Source organism: Frieseomelitta varia, unplaced genomic scaffold, assembly GCF_011392965.1.
Source record: "Frieseomelitta varia isolate USP_RPSP 00005682 unplaced genomic scaffold, Fvar_1.2 scaffold_178, whole genome shotgun sequence".
In the NCBI taxonomy this organism is placed as follows: Eukaryota; Metazoa; Arthropoda; class Insecta; order Hymenoptera; family Apidae; genus Frieseomelitta; species Frieseomelitta varia.
In genome coordinates this window covers 305,524-320,430 of record NW_025109505.1, presented here as the reverse complement: position 1 = coordinate 320,430, position 14,907 = coordinate 305,524, and the positions used below count along the sequence as shown (strand labels likewise).

At 46.4% G+C, this 14,907-nt stretch overlaps 1 protein-coding gene and 1 long non-coding RNA gene across 2 annotated transcripts; both read right to left on the bottom strand.

The window, feature by feature from the left end:
* Nucleotides 1-4,913: 4,913 nt before the first annotated feature.
* LOC122538800 lies at nt 4,914-6,601 on the bottom strand. Its single transcript, XR_006308927.1, has 2 exons — nt 5,588-6,601; nt 4,914-5,485 (listed from the first exon to the last, which is right to left on the bottom strand). It is a non-coding gene; the product is annotated as an uncharacterized LOC122538800 (long non-coding RNA).
* A 120-nt stretch (nt 6,602-6,721) lies between these two features.
* Nucleotides 6,722-10,819, bottom strand: LOC122538799 (frizzled-2-like). Its single transcript, XM_043673177.1, has one exon. It carries the CDS (start codon nt 10,752-10,754, stop codon nt 8,562-8,564), a length of 2,193 nt encoding a protein of 730 aa, XP_043529112.1. The 5' UTR covers nt 10,755-10,819; the 3' UTR covers nt 6,722-8,561.
* Nucleotides 10,820-14,907: the final 4,088 nt, after the last annotated feature.

Genomic DNA, 14,907 nt, shown 5'->3' with positions numbered 1-14,907 from the left:
TTCGGTCGAAACTTCCGGTCGCGATATCGCGCAAGACAGGCCTTGGGTATACAGATTTTTATCGCCTTCTGTCGACTCTATATTTGACACGACAGTGAGATCTACCGATCTCCAGGCACGCAGTGTAATTTCCGCGAATCGATGTGTACAAATCGATTTTTATACAAAAGACTTTTCCAATTATATTTTTACTAAATCTTCCCCTAATTATTAATTCGAAATTAACAAAGAGAAACAAGAAGTGAAAAAAGTTAGACTTCCGTCAAATTCCTGGCAACGCGTTCCAACTACGGCGTCAATGACCGACAGACGGAGTTCACGATTCACGGCGGATCAGCTTCGTTGAAAAACAACAGTATCGCGAGCTTACGACGTACCATGGACAGCCGCCCTTGTGAAAATATTGTTTCAACAGCGGCCACGAGGCTTTACGAGACGGCTATTATCCGGGAGCCGCCTCGTTTCGTCGCCCTGATACGGTACACGCGCGCTGCCATGAGCATGGGGTGATCTTTAATTGAGCGTCGATAGCCCCGTTACAAGGGCTGAATCTGGAGCGCGAAACGAGGAAAATATGTTACGCGGACGTACGGCGTAGGGGGTTTGTTTGCTGAGCCGTGAGGCGTTCGAGTATGTGGAATTTATACCGTTGCTTATTGATGCCAGGGGATTTTTGTCTGTTTGTTTTGTAGCACGCGAAATTTTAGCCTCTTAGCCGCTTATGAAAGGGTGAAAAGGGTGTTTTAAGTGATGCGATTAATTACTATATGCTAACACGTATCTGATAGCTACAGTACGGCAAGAAAGAGGAGATAATCAGTTTTTACCGACATCTGCAATAATGGATTAAATACAAAGAACAATCAGTCGTTTCCACAAAACGCAAAATGATAGAATTGTAAATGAAAAACCATGGAGGGGAGCCAATTTTCTTTATACATTCTTTATAAACCTTGCCTTCTTTTACTAGAAATTTTGAAGCATCGAAAAGCGACAAGCGTTATGCATTAACCGCTTTTAGCGCTATCAACCCAAGACACACACCCTCTGATAGGTAGCCATGTAAATATACACCCTACATTTTTGGGCCATACTTTTTTACGTGCTTTTCTCCTTAATAAATATAGGTAAACGTTATCCAATATTTCTCTAAAACAAAGAGATAGAGAGAGGGGGGGGGCAGAATTTTCAACTTTCTCTACCTTATTGACGAGTTATAGATGTTACAAAAGATTGGTATTTAATTCTGACCGACTAATATATCATTTCACTCCAGCGAACAATTCGATATTTCATTTACTCTACTCCAAATATCCTTTATAATTCTCCACTAGGCGAATCGTTTGTCCTACCCAAAATCCTCACTGGCTCAACATTATCCTCACACCCCCCGAGAACTACGAAGCCTGCTTGCATTTACTGAACATTCTCTCTTCTCGATTTATTTCCCAGAAGTGTCGACGAATCGCGAGAAGAGTGACAGAGACGAGATTAATCGAGTTGTGTTCGTTTGGCCCGTTAATCCATAGCCGCAAATAATTAATGATCAGCTGCGTATACGACGGTACACGCAGCTGTTGGCATCGCAAAGGAGGATTAACGGTACAAGGGAATCGAATTTGAATGGAGTCGAGGACCTTCGAAAAACCCTTCCTCCGCGGTCGGGCGCATTATACGCGCCTCTTGCAAGCGATGCGCTCACGAGTGCAAGCGCGATCTACGACCATCGAGGAACTCACGTGAGGTAAATCCGTCCAGGAATAATTTTAGGGTGAATTGGAACCGGCGTCGCGGCCGATTATGTCACTGAAACGACCCGTTTTATTGACTGATTAGCTTTCCGTTTGTAGACTCGGTTTAAAGGAACATGCTTCGAATCGTGACCAACCACAAGTTAGTTATGCCAGCCATTCTTCTACCGATTCTAACATTAATTAAAAAGCTTGATTTTCAAAGAGATGAAAAATGAATAGAAAATTTAAGAATTCAAGTTCTTTTTTTCACTTGTAACATCTTAGTAATTTCACATTAGAAAGTAAAACGTTTTCAACGCAATTCAACTAAATTATACTGAATAACTAAATTATACTGCAGTGTTAAATGAATTGAATAATATCACGAATTCCGATTAAATGTTAATTCTTAGACTTTTATAACCACTTACGATAGTATGAAAGACGTTATTTTTCTATCATAATGCGGTTCGTTACGGGGCACGATAACGGACAAGATAGAAACGAAAACAAGATAGAAACGTGAAGGTAGCAGCTCGAAGTCCGATTACATGTTATCGCGAGGCTCATTATATTTGCGCGTGTAGGCAATTTATGCATATGAACGTTACCACACGACCATCTCTTATCGCGGTGTCAAGGGTCGTCCCAGCGTCGGGTTCGCCTCTCACGTTCATTTCAAGAGAGATTAATCGTTACCACGACGATAATCTATTGCTGCATAAATTACCAACTCCGCGTATTAAGATACCAGCCTGTAAATTGAATTTTCTTCTCATCAAGCTCCATCTACACGCGCCACTGTGTTTTCTAGAAACGCGTAAACGCACGTCAACGTCTTGGCACGAACTGACTTTTTGTTAGTATTTCTTGGTTATTAAATTTTAATCTTTAACCAAGAAATATTTTGTCGAGTATTTTGAATGGTTTCAAATCGATCGCGCGTAAATTAAAAAAATTAAAAATAAAAAACGAGTTATTCAGTCTATCACTGGCTTTCTATTTATACGCGTCGGATCGTTCTCTCAAGTTCAATATTTTCTCTGTTCCTCACTTGTACTACCCAAAATTTGTCCGTAACGAAAATAAAGTTTCCATTATTTCTAAATTTAGAGAAAATGCTTAATCCGGATCCATGGAGGAAATGAACATGAGCGCGTACATTCGAAAAACGGGAAACGAGAAACGCGTGCGTGTCTCGATACGATCTAATGTTAGACAGTCAGGGAGGGATTTAGAGAAAGTTCGAGGTCCTTTCCAGGCTGCATGGGAAACGTTCGTTCTCGACAAACAGAGAGGGCGTCGCCGGATATCGTTTCTTCCACCTCCGTAAATTAGTTTTCTTAGACGCAATTAGTCGTCGTCGTTTACCGAGACGAGCGCTCGCTACCGATCGGTGATATCTTTCGGCAAATCTGCTCGTAAATCGTTCTCGTGCCTCGTTTTTCCAGTAAATAATGAAGCACGAACGTCTATTTTCGTCAGTGTTATATAATTATCCTCAACATTCTGTCGATTTAGGAGATCGTCAAAGCTACGAAGATGTATTTCTCGTTTCGTCGAGGACTGTTGAAAGAGTTTATCCGAAGATTAAAATTCTATTCGGTTTCACAATCCTTTTATCGTCATATCATTGAATAAATTGTATGAAATACGAATAAAACTAAATACAAAATTAAAAGATCCCAAGGCAGTTTCGCGAAATACTATCAATTACTCAAAAACAATTGGCAATTAGTCATCACTTGAATGTTCGAGGCGAGACAACAACTCAAACGCAGATGCCGCGCATAAATTGCGGGAATGCTATCAACAGCCAACAAACAGCTTAACTAAATTACCCTGATCTGCAACTGGACGCGACAAACGTGACGCTCGGCTAATTAGCCAAAGGATAGCGCAGCGATTGAACGTTCGCACGACACGCGAGTCGCCGACAAGATGGCGATGATCGCGCGACAATCCTTGCCGTGGCAAGGCGCATCGTAAGCTTCAATTAGGGAAATCAACGCAACGCGTGGCCAGTTAACTTAACGAGTGAATGACTAACGGAGATCCTTATCTTCCGGAGCAACGAGGGTGGTAAACTGTCTGTGCACGGTTAATACGGTTTGTTTATGGAGGCGATATTCGACAGCACCGACGTAGCATAAATTCGACGACGGCGGGGTTGTATTTGCCGCTGGTGCCTGACTGATGTTGGGCAATGACTCACGGAATAAGGGTGGGTTTACTTAGGTTCCGGGTTAAACGGCGATTTTCACCGGACCGATTCGTAACGACGTGTAAATAGTCGGACGTTCTCTCTCGAGGACAGACGAGACGAACCGTCTGCGTTTACATTAATTTCCAGCAGCCCGGTTGGAACTTGGGGATGTTATAAACAATCTGTCGACAGTCTCCTGTGGAACAATCTCCAGAGATATCTTCGTATGTTTTAAAGGATTTTCAGTTTGGAGAACTCGCTGAAATTAAATTCGCGGATTATTATTATCGTTATCATCAGTTGAATATTCTTTCTTAATGTTCGTTAGAATATTTGCGTGAACAGAAGCATGTGAAACTATCATTCGTGTTTGAATTCTTTCCACGGCGTCATCCTCTGGTCGGGTTACTTTGTGTCATTGCCAGACAGAAGAATGTAGCCACTTGTTCGAACCTCTTAAACAGGAGGGGCCTTTTTTGTTTTGTACAAACTGAAGTGCGCGCTTCCGGAACCCCTGTTTATATTCAACCATGATTTAAAGGACGAAATATTTACACAACGTCAAATAATTATGACTAGAGTGTCCTTTGAAATGAAATATAAATACATACCTCCGAAAACTTTACTTTTAAAAAACTGTATGCTAAATAAACAAAAAAATAGAATCTGTTTGCTTTGAATTAGTACTTGAAAGCATGAGGCTGAAACAACGATGATAGAATTATTTCCCTTCTCAGTTAACTACGTATGGATTTAATTTCATTTTCTACGTCACGAATTCTCAAATTTTACAGTATTTCGTCTACGATTCTATTATTTTGCGAAATAACAAACTAATTGATCAACTTACCTGCATTTCGTGCGTTGGATATAAATTCTAATCTATCAACGAAATCGCTAAAAGAAAAGGGAAACCACAAGAGTCGAGAGGATCGAGGAAGACTCAGGATGCGCAAGCAATGAACGCAAGGAACTTAAATAATAATAAAGTATATTAAAAATCGTATACAATTTTGATTTCAATATATGTGTATGTATAACGATATGATCATCGGTTGTCGGTTACTCGTTATCTACTATGGCAACGTAAAAAACTTGTATGTATATAAAAGATGGCGGTCGAACATAGAAATGGACTAAACAGAGGATCCACAGTATTTTCAGGAAAACGAACGTAAAAGCCAAACGAGGAAAACGTACAAAAGAAAAAAGAGGGAGACACGGCTATTCCGAACTTTTAAATACACACAACTCGCCTGTTACAAACGACTCTTTGCGTAAAAGAGAAAGAAAAAGATGCAAGATGAAAAAAAAAAGAGAAAAATCATCATACCTAACGGAATAACCAACTCGATGGATGAAATTCCGGGACACACTCGTTACACACAGTATTTTCCATTTTATTGACAATCATCGTGACAAAAAGTGGCTTACAAATACTCGTTATAAACTCCTCCCTCTCGTTTCTCTAACGTCGCGTTCGTTCTTTTCGTCGCATCAATCGTTCTGCCATCGCGATAGCAGCGCACTCTTTCACTCTTTCTTTCTCCACCCTATCTCATTCTCCCGCTCTTTTTTCCTCTCTCTCGACCGCCACCACCATTACCATCATCACATCCCGTCTCACGTCATGTTCTTTCTCACTCACTCTCTCTCTCTCTTTCTCGTCACTGATCGTCCACGAACGCGACATTGTCCGTTTTCGCTCGTAACAGCTTGGCGTGATATGTGACACTAAAGGTTCTTTACTCTCACTACTTTACATTACACGTGTACGTTTTCGTTTGGCAGGGGTTCCCGTCCGGGATGCGATACACAAGTCGCATTATCTTTTTCTTTTTTTTTTTGTTTAGTTCTTTTCCTTTTTAAGTTGCTTGAGGCAGTTATCGTTTTTCAGTTCTTTTATTTCTTTCCCCATTCTTGCGTCGTTTCTTATATGTACCTTTTTCGTTTCCATCCCATGCGTGCACACGCGCGCGAATTCCCACCTGCTCCGCTCGCGAGACATCTTGCGGGTCGATCGTGAAATTTCAACGACCAGAAACACCAGCGCCAACCAGTGGCAATAGAAAAAGCACATAACCAAGATTTTTTTTCTTCTATTATTTATCGTTCGTTCTCCGTTAGTGTCGAAGGAATTTTTCACCTCACGTCTTTTTTTTTTTGCATGCACAAGATGCCTCAGGAAAGGAACAACTATAAACGACAACGGGTGTTTCGTGGGGAATCGTACTTTTCCTTCTAGTTCTCCCCATTTTTCCTCCAGCGATTAGAAAAAATTGTAAGATATCGACATCGCGTCGCAGAAGTACGTGCATCCTCGCGTCGAGGTCCCGCACGCACTTCTACGATCATATATATGTATATATATATATATATATATATTTTTATATATATTTATTTATATATTTATATTTATATCTGTAATATATATATATTTAACGATTTACTCGTTCATCCGATTTCGCATTCAATTAACACCTACTTGTCTATTGCGCAGACACAGAAAACACGTAAACGTGTACATAAATTGCCATGATGTTTTTCCTCCTACAATTTGTTCTCGGGGTATAAAGTTTTTATCCTTTTTTCTACGTGCGAGTATGTACGACGATGTAATGTATGTGTATTATGCGTGCGTGCGTGCGTGCGTGCATGCATGTGTGTGCGCGCGCGCGTATGTGCATGACTCAATCTCCAAGTCTCTAGAGACAAAAAGCCACGCGAGATAAAAAGAAACTAGTGTCATTCGGAATCGTGATATCCTTCGACTTTTCTTTCCTTTGTCAGCTACGTTCACGACGCGTGTGTGTATATATATATAAAATGGTAAAGGTTAAGGGGGGGCTTCGTTCGGCGGTAAAAAAGAAAAAGACGTGTTCGACACCCGAAATCATGTTTTAACGTATCTATACATACCGTAAGCACGCGTTATCATTTTTTTTTGTTTTCCCTCGACGCATTCACGCTACGATTAACGCGTTCCTTCGCCCGTGGCAAGACTAGCGGCTCCTTCGAAGCTTCTTTTTACGATATACCCCACTGTTATTTGATACCCATTGTTCATTGCACCAAGAGTTTGACACGAGTTCTTTTTATTCCCGCTTTACGTTGTGTCAACGATCGAATCCCTTTCGAAAGATTCGAAATGGATTTCAAAGTTCCACGGGCTACAACTATATATATGAGTAATGCGTAAAAAGGAACGCGCAGTCGTCGCAATGGCTGCGCATGTGCTCGCGCCTGTACATTCGATATATCTCGTGTTGACCGATAAATCTTTTTTTTTCTTTTTTTTTTTCTTTTTCTTCTTTTTTTTTTTGATGATCGTTTCCCTCCCATTTCTCTTTTGTATTTACAGCATTTTATCTAACATCTAAGAATAATATTTACAGTTACCTTCGTTTCTCCACATTCTTTTTCCTTTCTTATACGTCTCTACGCTATACACTTGTACGTCGTACTTTGACACGATCGACGGCGGTGAGCCTGAATTCGCGATTACGAGTACTTTCATTGCTCGAGGATGATCGGGTCGATCCTTCTCTGTCTTACACGGCTCGCTTACACCGAATTCGACTAGCGACTAAAATTGTATGAAATTACAAAAAACACGCGGGCTGGAATGCCGGACCACCGCCGTAACGACTTAAGTAACGACATCTATAGAAAGTCCGTGTTTTACACTTATACTTCTGTTATGGCTAAGTCAGATAAATAGACGAGACGATACACGTTAGACGGATATGCGGACTGTACGAGCTCCGCTACACTATGTAAGTAAGAAAGATTACAAATAGATACGAATAAGAAAGAATGTTCTGTCAGACGATATTCCCATTCGCGCTATGTTTCACTCATACGTTACACCGCATTCGATCCCACGCACTAAACGTCACAATCACACTACACCTGCCGGTCTCGAGCGCCATTTTCGAATTGTCGCCCTCTGGCGTGGACGCGTCGAGGGTCCAGTCCCCGCGGGTTAATTCAAATCGCGTTCGGCACCTGTTCCACCAATTATCGCAAACTTCACTGACAACACCGAATCGGCGATTTTGCCGATTTTAATTATCAACCAATGCACATGTAACGCGTGTGGGATTGAAAACGAGAAGTAGAAAAATGGAGAAGTAGAAAAAAAGTGATGGCGACTCGAGACCGGCGGAAAAGACACGTACGGGCTAATACGTATATCGGGTAATCGAGAAGCACCGTCGCGAGTCACCGACGTTGTTCGACGCACGTCGCGATGAGCCACCTTCGCGTTTTTTTCCACCCTTCTTTCCTTCATTTTCCTTCCGGCGACGAGTGACTTGCTATCGGAAATCGATTCATACTTCGGTGGCCTGAGTGTAAGAGGGTGCGAGTCCGTGTGCTGGCGTAAGGGGGCCCGTAGTCGACGCCAACGATCTCCTCGAGTATAGCGTAGCCGCCGAATGTGGCGTGTGTGGCGCCGTATGCGGCGCCGTGTGCGGCGTGTGCCTGCGCGAGGCCGAGGCGAAGGGCTAAATGGGCCCGTAGTTACTAAGGGCGGAAGGCCTCTCCTGTTGCACCGACTGCTGTTGTTGTTGCTGCTCGCAGCCAGCGGTGTTCATATCACCCCCCGCCGACTGGTGACGTCATACGTGCGACAAGGGAGGTTGCTTGAGGACGTGATGGTGGAGATGGTGTTGGGACGCGCTGGCCACGCTGCCAGGCGGAAGTAGAGCGCTCCCTGGCCCCGGTGCCGGTGGATACGGCACTCCGACACGTCCTACGACGCCCTTGATGCTGGTGCTGCCGATTCCTCCGCTGACGCCGGTCACGCCGGCCACCATACCGGCGCCACCGCCTCCGTGACCGCCTCCGCCGCTTCCTCCGCTGAACAAGCGCCTCCACAGACGTTTCCACGAATCGACCGTTTTGCCGCTCCAGATCCACACGCCGGACGTGATGCCTACCGCGAGAGCCATAAAGTACTTGAGCATCAGGACGGAGTAGAGAGGTCTTGCCCTTGGCTGACAGGGGCAAGCCAGCGAATCGAGCCACTCGTTTCTTAACGACGTCTCGTACATGTGACAGCCCAACACTACTCCGGCTGGCAGCGTGTACAGAACGCTGAACACGCCGATGCGTATCATCAGTTTCTCCAGTTTGTCCGCTTTTGCTCCCGGTTGTCGTTTTATCACCGATCGGATTCTGAACAAGCTGACGAATCCTGCCAGAAGGAAGCTCGTTCCCAGTAGGAGGTACACGAACAACGGTACCAGAATGAACGATCTCACTCCGTCCGGAGCTACCGTGCAAACTCCGGCCACTGGATCCCCTGCCACTCCACCGGCCAGATACGCGGAGAACGTCTGAACCGCCGGTGCCAGCCAAGCCGCCAGGTGGAAGTACTGGGAATACGAGGCTATGGCTTCGTTGCCCCATTTCAGCCCTGCCGCCAGGAACCACGTGAACGCCAGGATCACCCACCAAACCGAGGAGGCCATGCCGAAGAAGTAGATCATCAGGAAGACGGCTACGCAGGCTTCCGGGCCCTGGGCCCTCGACTTCAACGCCGGCCCGTCGCAGGCTATCTCCTCGTGGCCGAACACGCTCCTCGATAGGTAACCTATCGATACGGCGAAGTAGCAGGCTGACAGGAACACTATCGGTCTCTCAGGATACTTGAAACGCTGGGTGTCGATCAGAAACGTTGTGACGGTCACGAGCGTGCTTGCGGCGCAGAGGCCACTCCACAGGGCCAGCCAGACGGCCGCGAACCCTCGCTCTTCGGGGGTGAGAAACGCCCCGTGGCACGGGAGAGCGCAATTCGGTACTCCGGCAATGTCCTGGATGATGTTTCTGCCGATGCTTATCGGTGGCGCCGGTATGACTCCACTTACGGCCATGCCTGCCAGTCCAGCCCCGTTGCCGATGTTGCCGGTGCTGCTGCCGCTTATCGCCCCCAGGGGTACGAGGGGTGCCCTGCACCGGCACACGCAATCCCTCGCCCTTTCCCCCGGGGGATGCTGGCAGTTTTTTTGATTTTTGCCTGGCTTGCACCGAGGTGATTGGGTCGTCTTGGACGGCCTGGTCGGGCGTGGCGGGGCCGCTGGTGGCAAAGGAGCGCTACTCGCGCCTCCTCCGGTTCCGGATCCGTATCCGGTGCTGCTCGTGTGATTGTCCATGCACAAGTTGTCCACGTCGCCGAATACCGGCAACCTCTCGCAAGCCATCCTCTCCGGCCACGAGAATCCATACTGCTGCATCAACGGCGCGCAACCCGCTCGTGCTCTCTCGCACACGCTTCTACAAGCCGGAAGAGGCTTGGTGTACTCGGGCAGACATATCGGGGTGTACATCGAACAGAGGAAGAACTTCAAATCTGGCGAACATTTGATCTCGACCAACGGCCAAAACTGATGCACCTCCAGGCCAGCCTCTTCTTGATTGTCGTGATTCAGCTCGTTCGGCATGGCTGTTAGATTGTAACCGATTCCGCGGCACATCGGGATCGTGATCTCCTCGCATCGACCGTTTCCATTAACAGTTCCGCCGCCCAAAGACGAGTGTCCAACGCCGCTGCTTCCACCACCGACCACGCTGTTACCAGAGCCAACCATGCTGCCGGAAGCCGAGCCGCTGCCAGGCACGACGCCCACCATCGACGACGAGGAGGCAGAAGAAGAGGACGACGAAGAACCGCTCGATACCGAGCCCACGTTACTCACTGGACTGATTGCTGATTCCAATCGCGCGTTTGGTAGTACTGCCAGCAGCAGCAATGGTAGTAGGGACGCCATCGTTCGGCTTGGAAGCAGCTTCGTCCGTCGAACGAGTCCCATTCTCCAAGCTAGTTTAGCTTACTCTTGCGTGGGTCGCATCACTCCGGCCTGCAACACAAAATATCGCGTTGTTCCTTAATACTCGTAAGTATCTGATCGACGGGTTAAAAATTTTTTCAAGATTTTTCCAAACTGTTTGAGCAACCTGTACGTAGCGAGATGCTTCGTTTTTTTAAAATATCACGTTCGCGCAATTTTTCGACTTTTACTGCTCGGTCTCGGCGCGAGTAAAGCACACGGGTTTCTTCGTTCAACACACGGTGCGAAATGAATGCGAAAATAGTCCGGAATCCCCATGTTTTAGCACGTTTCTCGTTAATGCATGTGTCACTAGCGCTCGCCAAACACGAAATGTTTTAGCTGGTGCATACAATGTATGCGTATCAATTAGGTTAATGGACGGTCGTTAACGCTCCATTATCATTCAATTTCGTTGCGTTCGTGTTTCCTCGAACGCTGTTGCCCAATTTATAGTCGGGGTTGGATCATACTGATAAACTAATCTACTTCATTTTATCGAAGAATATTTATTCAATTTACTCGAATCTTACTTTGGAATAAATTGTTAATTGAACAAAATCAAAAGCACGTTCTTTGCTCGTCGTGCACCTCGCCTAAATACTATAATCCCCCAAATACATTCCTTCCTTCTTGCTCGAACAAGATGGAACAAAAAAAAAAAAAAAAACGCGTTTGATCCGAGAGATCCTTACGGTGGTCCTAATTAAACCCGAGAACGAAATGGTTCTCGCTGGCGGAGAGAGACAGAAAAAGAGACATTGGTCAGAGTTGTAGCTAGCACAACGTTATATAACGCAAACTGTTGGTCGGCCGATGCTCGTATTTGCATAACCACCCGTCGAATCTCGGCTCGTTCGTTAAGAACCGAAAGACGCGACCGTCTGCGACCCTAACGAACACGAAGGGCACCGGGTTCAGGTGGCTGCGCATAAATCAACGAGCAGTCCCAACGAGGCTAGATCTTTCGCCAGAGCTCCCATGAACGATGGGGGATACACACTCTCGCGCAACCTTCCATCTCTATCGTGCGAGAGAAGAAAGGAACTCTCGATTAGCACGCCATGGCGTCATTGGCTCTGGATATCTCTCCGGCGAGGAAAGGCAGAAGAAACAGAAACGAAGGGAGGTAAGAAGGAAGGTGGAGGAACGCAAAGAAACGTGTGCGAGCGGAACAGACGCGAATACGACGAGAGTGGAAAGGTTAACGAAGGGGTAGAGGGGGAAAGACGGAACGACGACAACGTCGGTGGATCTTATAATAGTCGGGCCGCGGAAAACACGTGACCGGGGCGAAATGTTATTGTAGGAGGCGGTGTTAGTTTTACCGTTTGTTAACTGCTAGCACCCCGAGACGCGCGCGTTTCCCGCGTGCTATTTATAAAACCAAAAACCCGCCACTGTTGCATCTTCCTCGCGACGAACGACTGGCTGATGCTGCTCCGTTCCTCTTCTCCTCTTCGGCCTCGGCCGCGAGGCCTACGTGTGTGGCTCGTGTCGGAACGGAGATTGACACGCGCGAGGAAAGGATCAGGGAAACTGCTCGCGTCCTGAACCACGTGAACGAGCTGCCTCGACGGAAGAAGATGGAAGGATTGAGAGAGAACGAGGAGCGAGGTTTTACTTTCACGCGGTAACATGGCGGCGACACATTGGCACGAGAGACGAAATGCTAGACGAAACGACACGCGCGTGAAATACACATTTCCGTGCGAAAGTAGCTTTCTTTAAACGAAAGAGAGATCATTCATGACGAATCGAATTGTGCGACCGTCTACTAGTCAAGACAGACGCGTTTCTTCTCTCTTGCCTGGCTTCCGATTCACAGACGAGTCTAAGCCATGCAGAGAGGTTGTAACTGACGGTTTCTTGCTTTGTCGCGAACAATGGTATTAAAATGAAACGCTGCGAGCGAGACTTGGCGGATCGAGGATCCTTAAAAAACCGCAGTTTTTAAACGTTGGAAATCTACAAGTAGCCTGGTCGATCGTCGTCGTGGTCGTCTAGGGGTCAAATACTCGTGGCATTCGTGCATCCAACCGCTGGTTTTAATGAAGAAGGAACGTATAAAAAGCGGCTGCGCCCTACCGGTGCCAGTATTCAAGCACGAGAAAAGGTCAACCTGCTGGAACGAGAATCCGATATTCATGGCCGTCGGCTCGTAACATCTGAATGGCTGGCTTTAATCAGTCTTTCGCGGTGACTTTGCGTTGGACGACGCTTCTTCTTCTTTTTTTCTTTTTTCTTTTTTTTTTTGCTTCAGTCACCCTATGTCATGCCTGCCTGATATTTGGAAACACGTGACTCATGCGGAACACCCACGCCTACTACAGATACCCCTTCGATATGAAAGGGAGCACGTGAACGTGAAACCTTCGAGTTAATCGACACGTGCCGGATAATGGAGTCACAATTTCACTTCCGCGCAGCCATTTTTTTGCCACGCAAGTTCCAAAGAAGCGATAAATTACCACAACACCTGCGTCGTCACTTTCTCCAGACTCGAACCATCGTCGGCTCGCGAAGAAAAAGCGATTAATAATGCTCAACCTTCTTATCTACTGTCTCTTCCAGATCGACCGACATCTCGAGCAATCGCCATACTTAAGGTGGTGCTTCTCGATTTGAGAGTAAAACTGTCGCGAGTTGCTCTCCAAAGTATTTCTCGCAAATGGATACTGCTTCTGAGAGTTACTCGCTCAACTGTTTGAGAGAGAAAGAAATGGAGAGGTATACCTTTACTGTAACGTAAAAAAAATTGCAAACCAAGAGGAAATGCGAACGTTTCTCTTCGCTTATTAATCGCCACGTGGCCTGGCCATCGTAATTCACTCGCTCGCTCGCGCGAACGCCTTATACCGGAACACGGTCACGCGCGATTCGATCGATCGATCGTTAATCGTCGAACAACAACGTGCAGCGCTTATTGACGCGCCGTAGAAGAGGCCTGGGCCCCCACGACCGGGGAAATTATCGCGTTCGAAAACGCGATACTTGGGGCGCTCGATCGCAGCGGGAACGAGCTGCGCTTATTATTCCGTACTCACCTTCGCGCTCCTTCCTTCTACGTGACCACCGTACCCCGCCTAACCATTCACCGTCCTCGTCTTACGGAATGCGCCGCGTTTCTGACGAAGGCGATGCTTTCCCTCGTCCATTCGCGCTATAATTTCCCATTAAGGAACGTTTTCGCGGGATACTCCGAACGTTGCAGAGAGGGGGAAGATCGTGTCGGGGTAATGAATCAGTTTTAAAGGCCTCGCCCTTGCCAAGAGTACCGGGCTGGCCCTGCTGCCGGCGTTGTTTGGCTTATGATTTACTCCTTTCGCATGCAAATCCTCCGCGGTCACGTCCGCCCGTTTCTTTTCAGAGATGTGGGCGAGACGAGAATGCTTCCCACAGGATTTTTCTTCCGACGTCTCGCGACTGCGAGAGGATCGTTTCTTTCGTTTTTTTTCTCTCGTTTCTGCGTGTAAGGAGCCGCGCGCCTCGCCCAGTGGACTCGCCCGTTTTGTTCGAATTCTTCTCGCGGGATTGCTTTATCGAGGAGTAATCTCTCCCTCTTGAATTTAGACGTTTACGACGGCGATATTCTTCGAGGGAATGGAATTGGTTTGACGTAGACGATGATCTGAATGGCAAGCGTCGTCGATTATTTATTCATATTTTATACTTCATTTGAAGCATCTTGGCTGCGTTGTGAATACATCAAGGTGATAAAAAGAGCTGCCATAAATTTTTATCCTGCTCCCCCAAGTCGCGAGGCGATTTCTTTTTCTTTTTCTTTTTTTTCTTCTTTTTTGTAGTGACAGATCGCGTACGAAAACAAACGTCGGGAGGGTGTTGCGTAAAAAGAAGAAGGCCCGACACACCGACCAATTGGATCTCCGAGCAGGGATTCGAATTTTTCTTTCACCCGTGCCCGACTGCTTCGACCAATTAAGCTGTCCAGCCTGTCAACAGGATCCTTTCTCCGTGAGTCACACGTTCGTAACGGCCCGATAAATGCGGGCGTCCTTGCACTGGGTACAAAATTAAGGCTTGACAAACGATTAAAAAGAACACGTGAAATGAAAAACCAACCGTTCTATCACGAGTTGCAAATATTTGCCTTTGCGACGATGCATTCGACGTA

Bases quoted from the DNA above. Each gene is read 5' to 3' on its own strand.
- LOC122538799 (XM_043673177.1), bottom strand. From the start codon at position 10,754: ATGGGACTCGTTCGACGGACGAAGCTGCTTCCAAGCCGAACGATGGCG.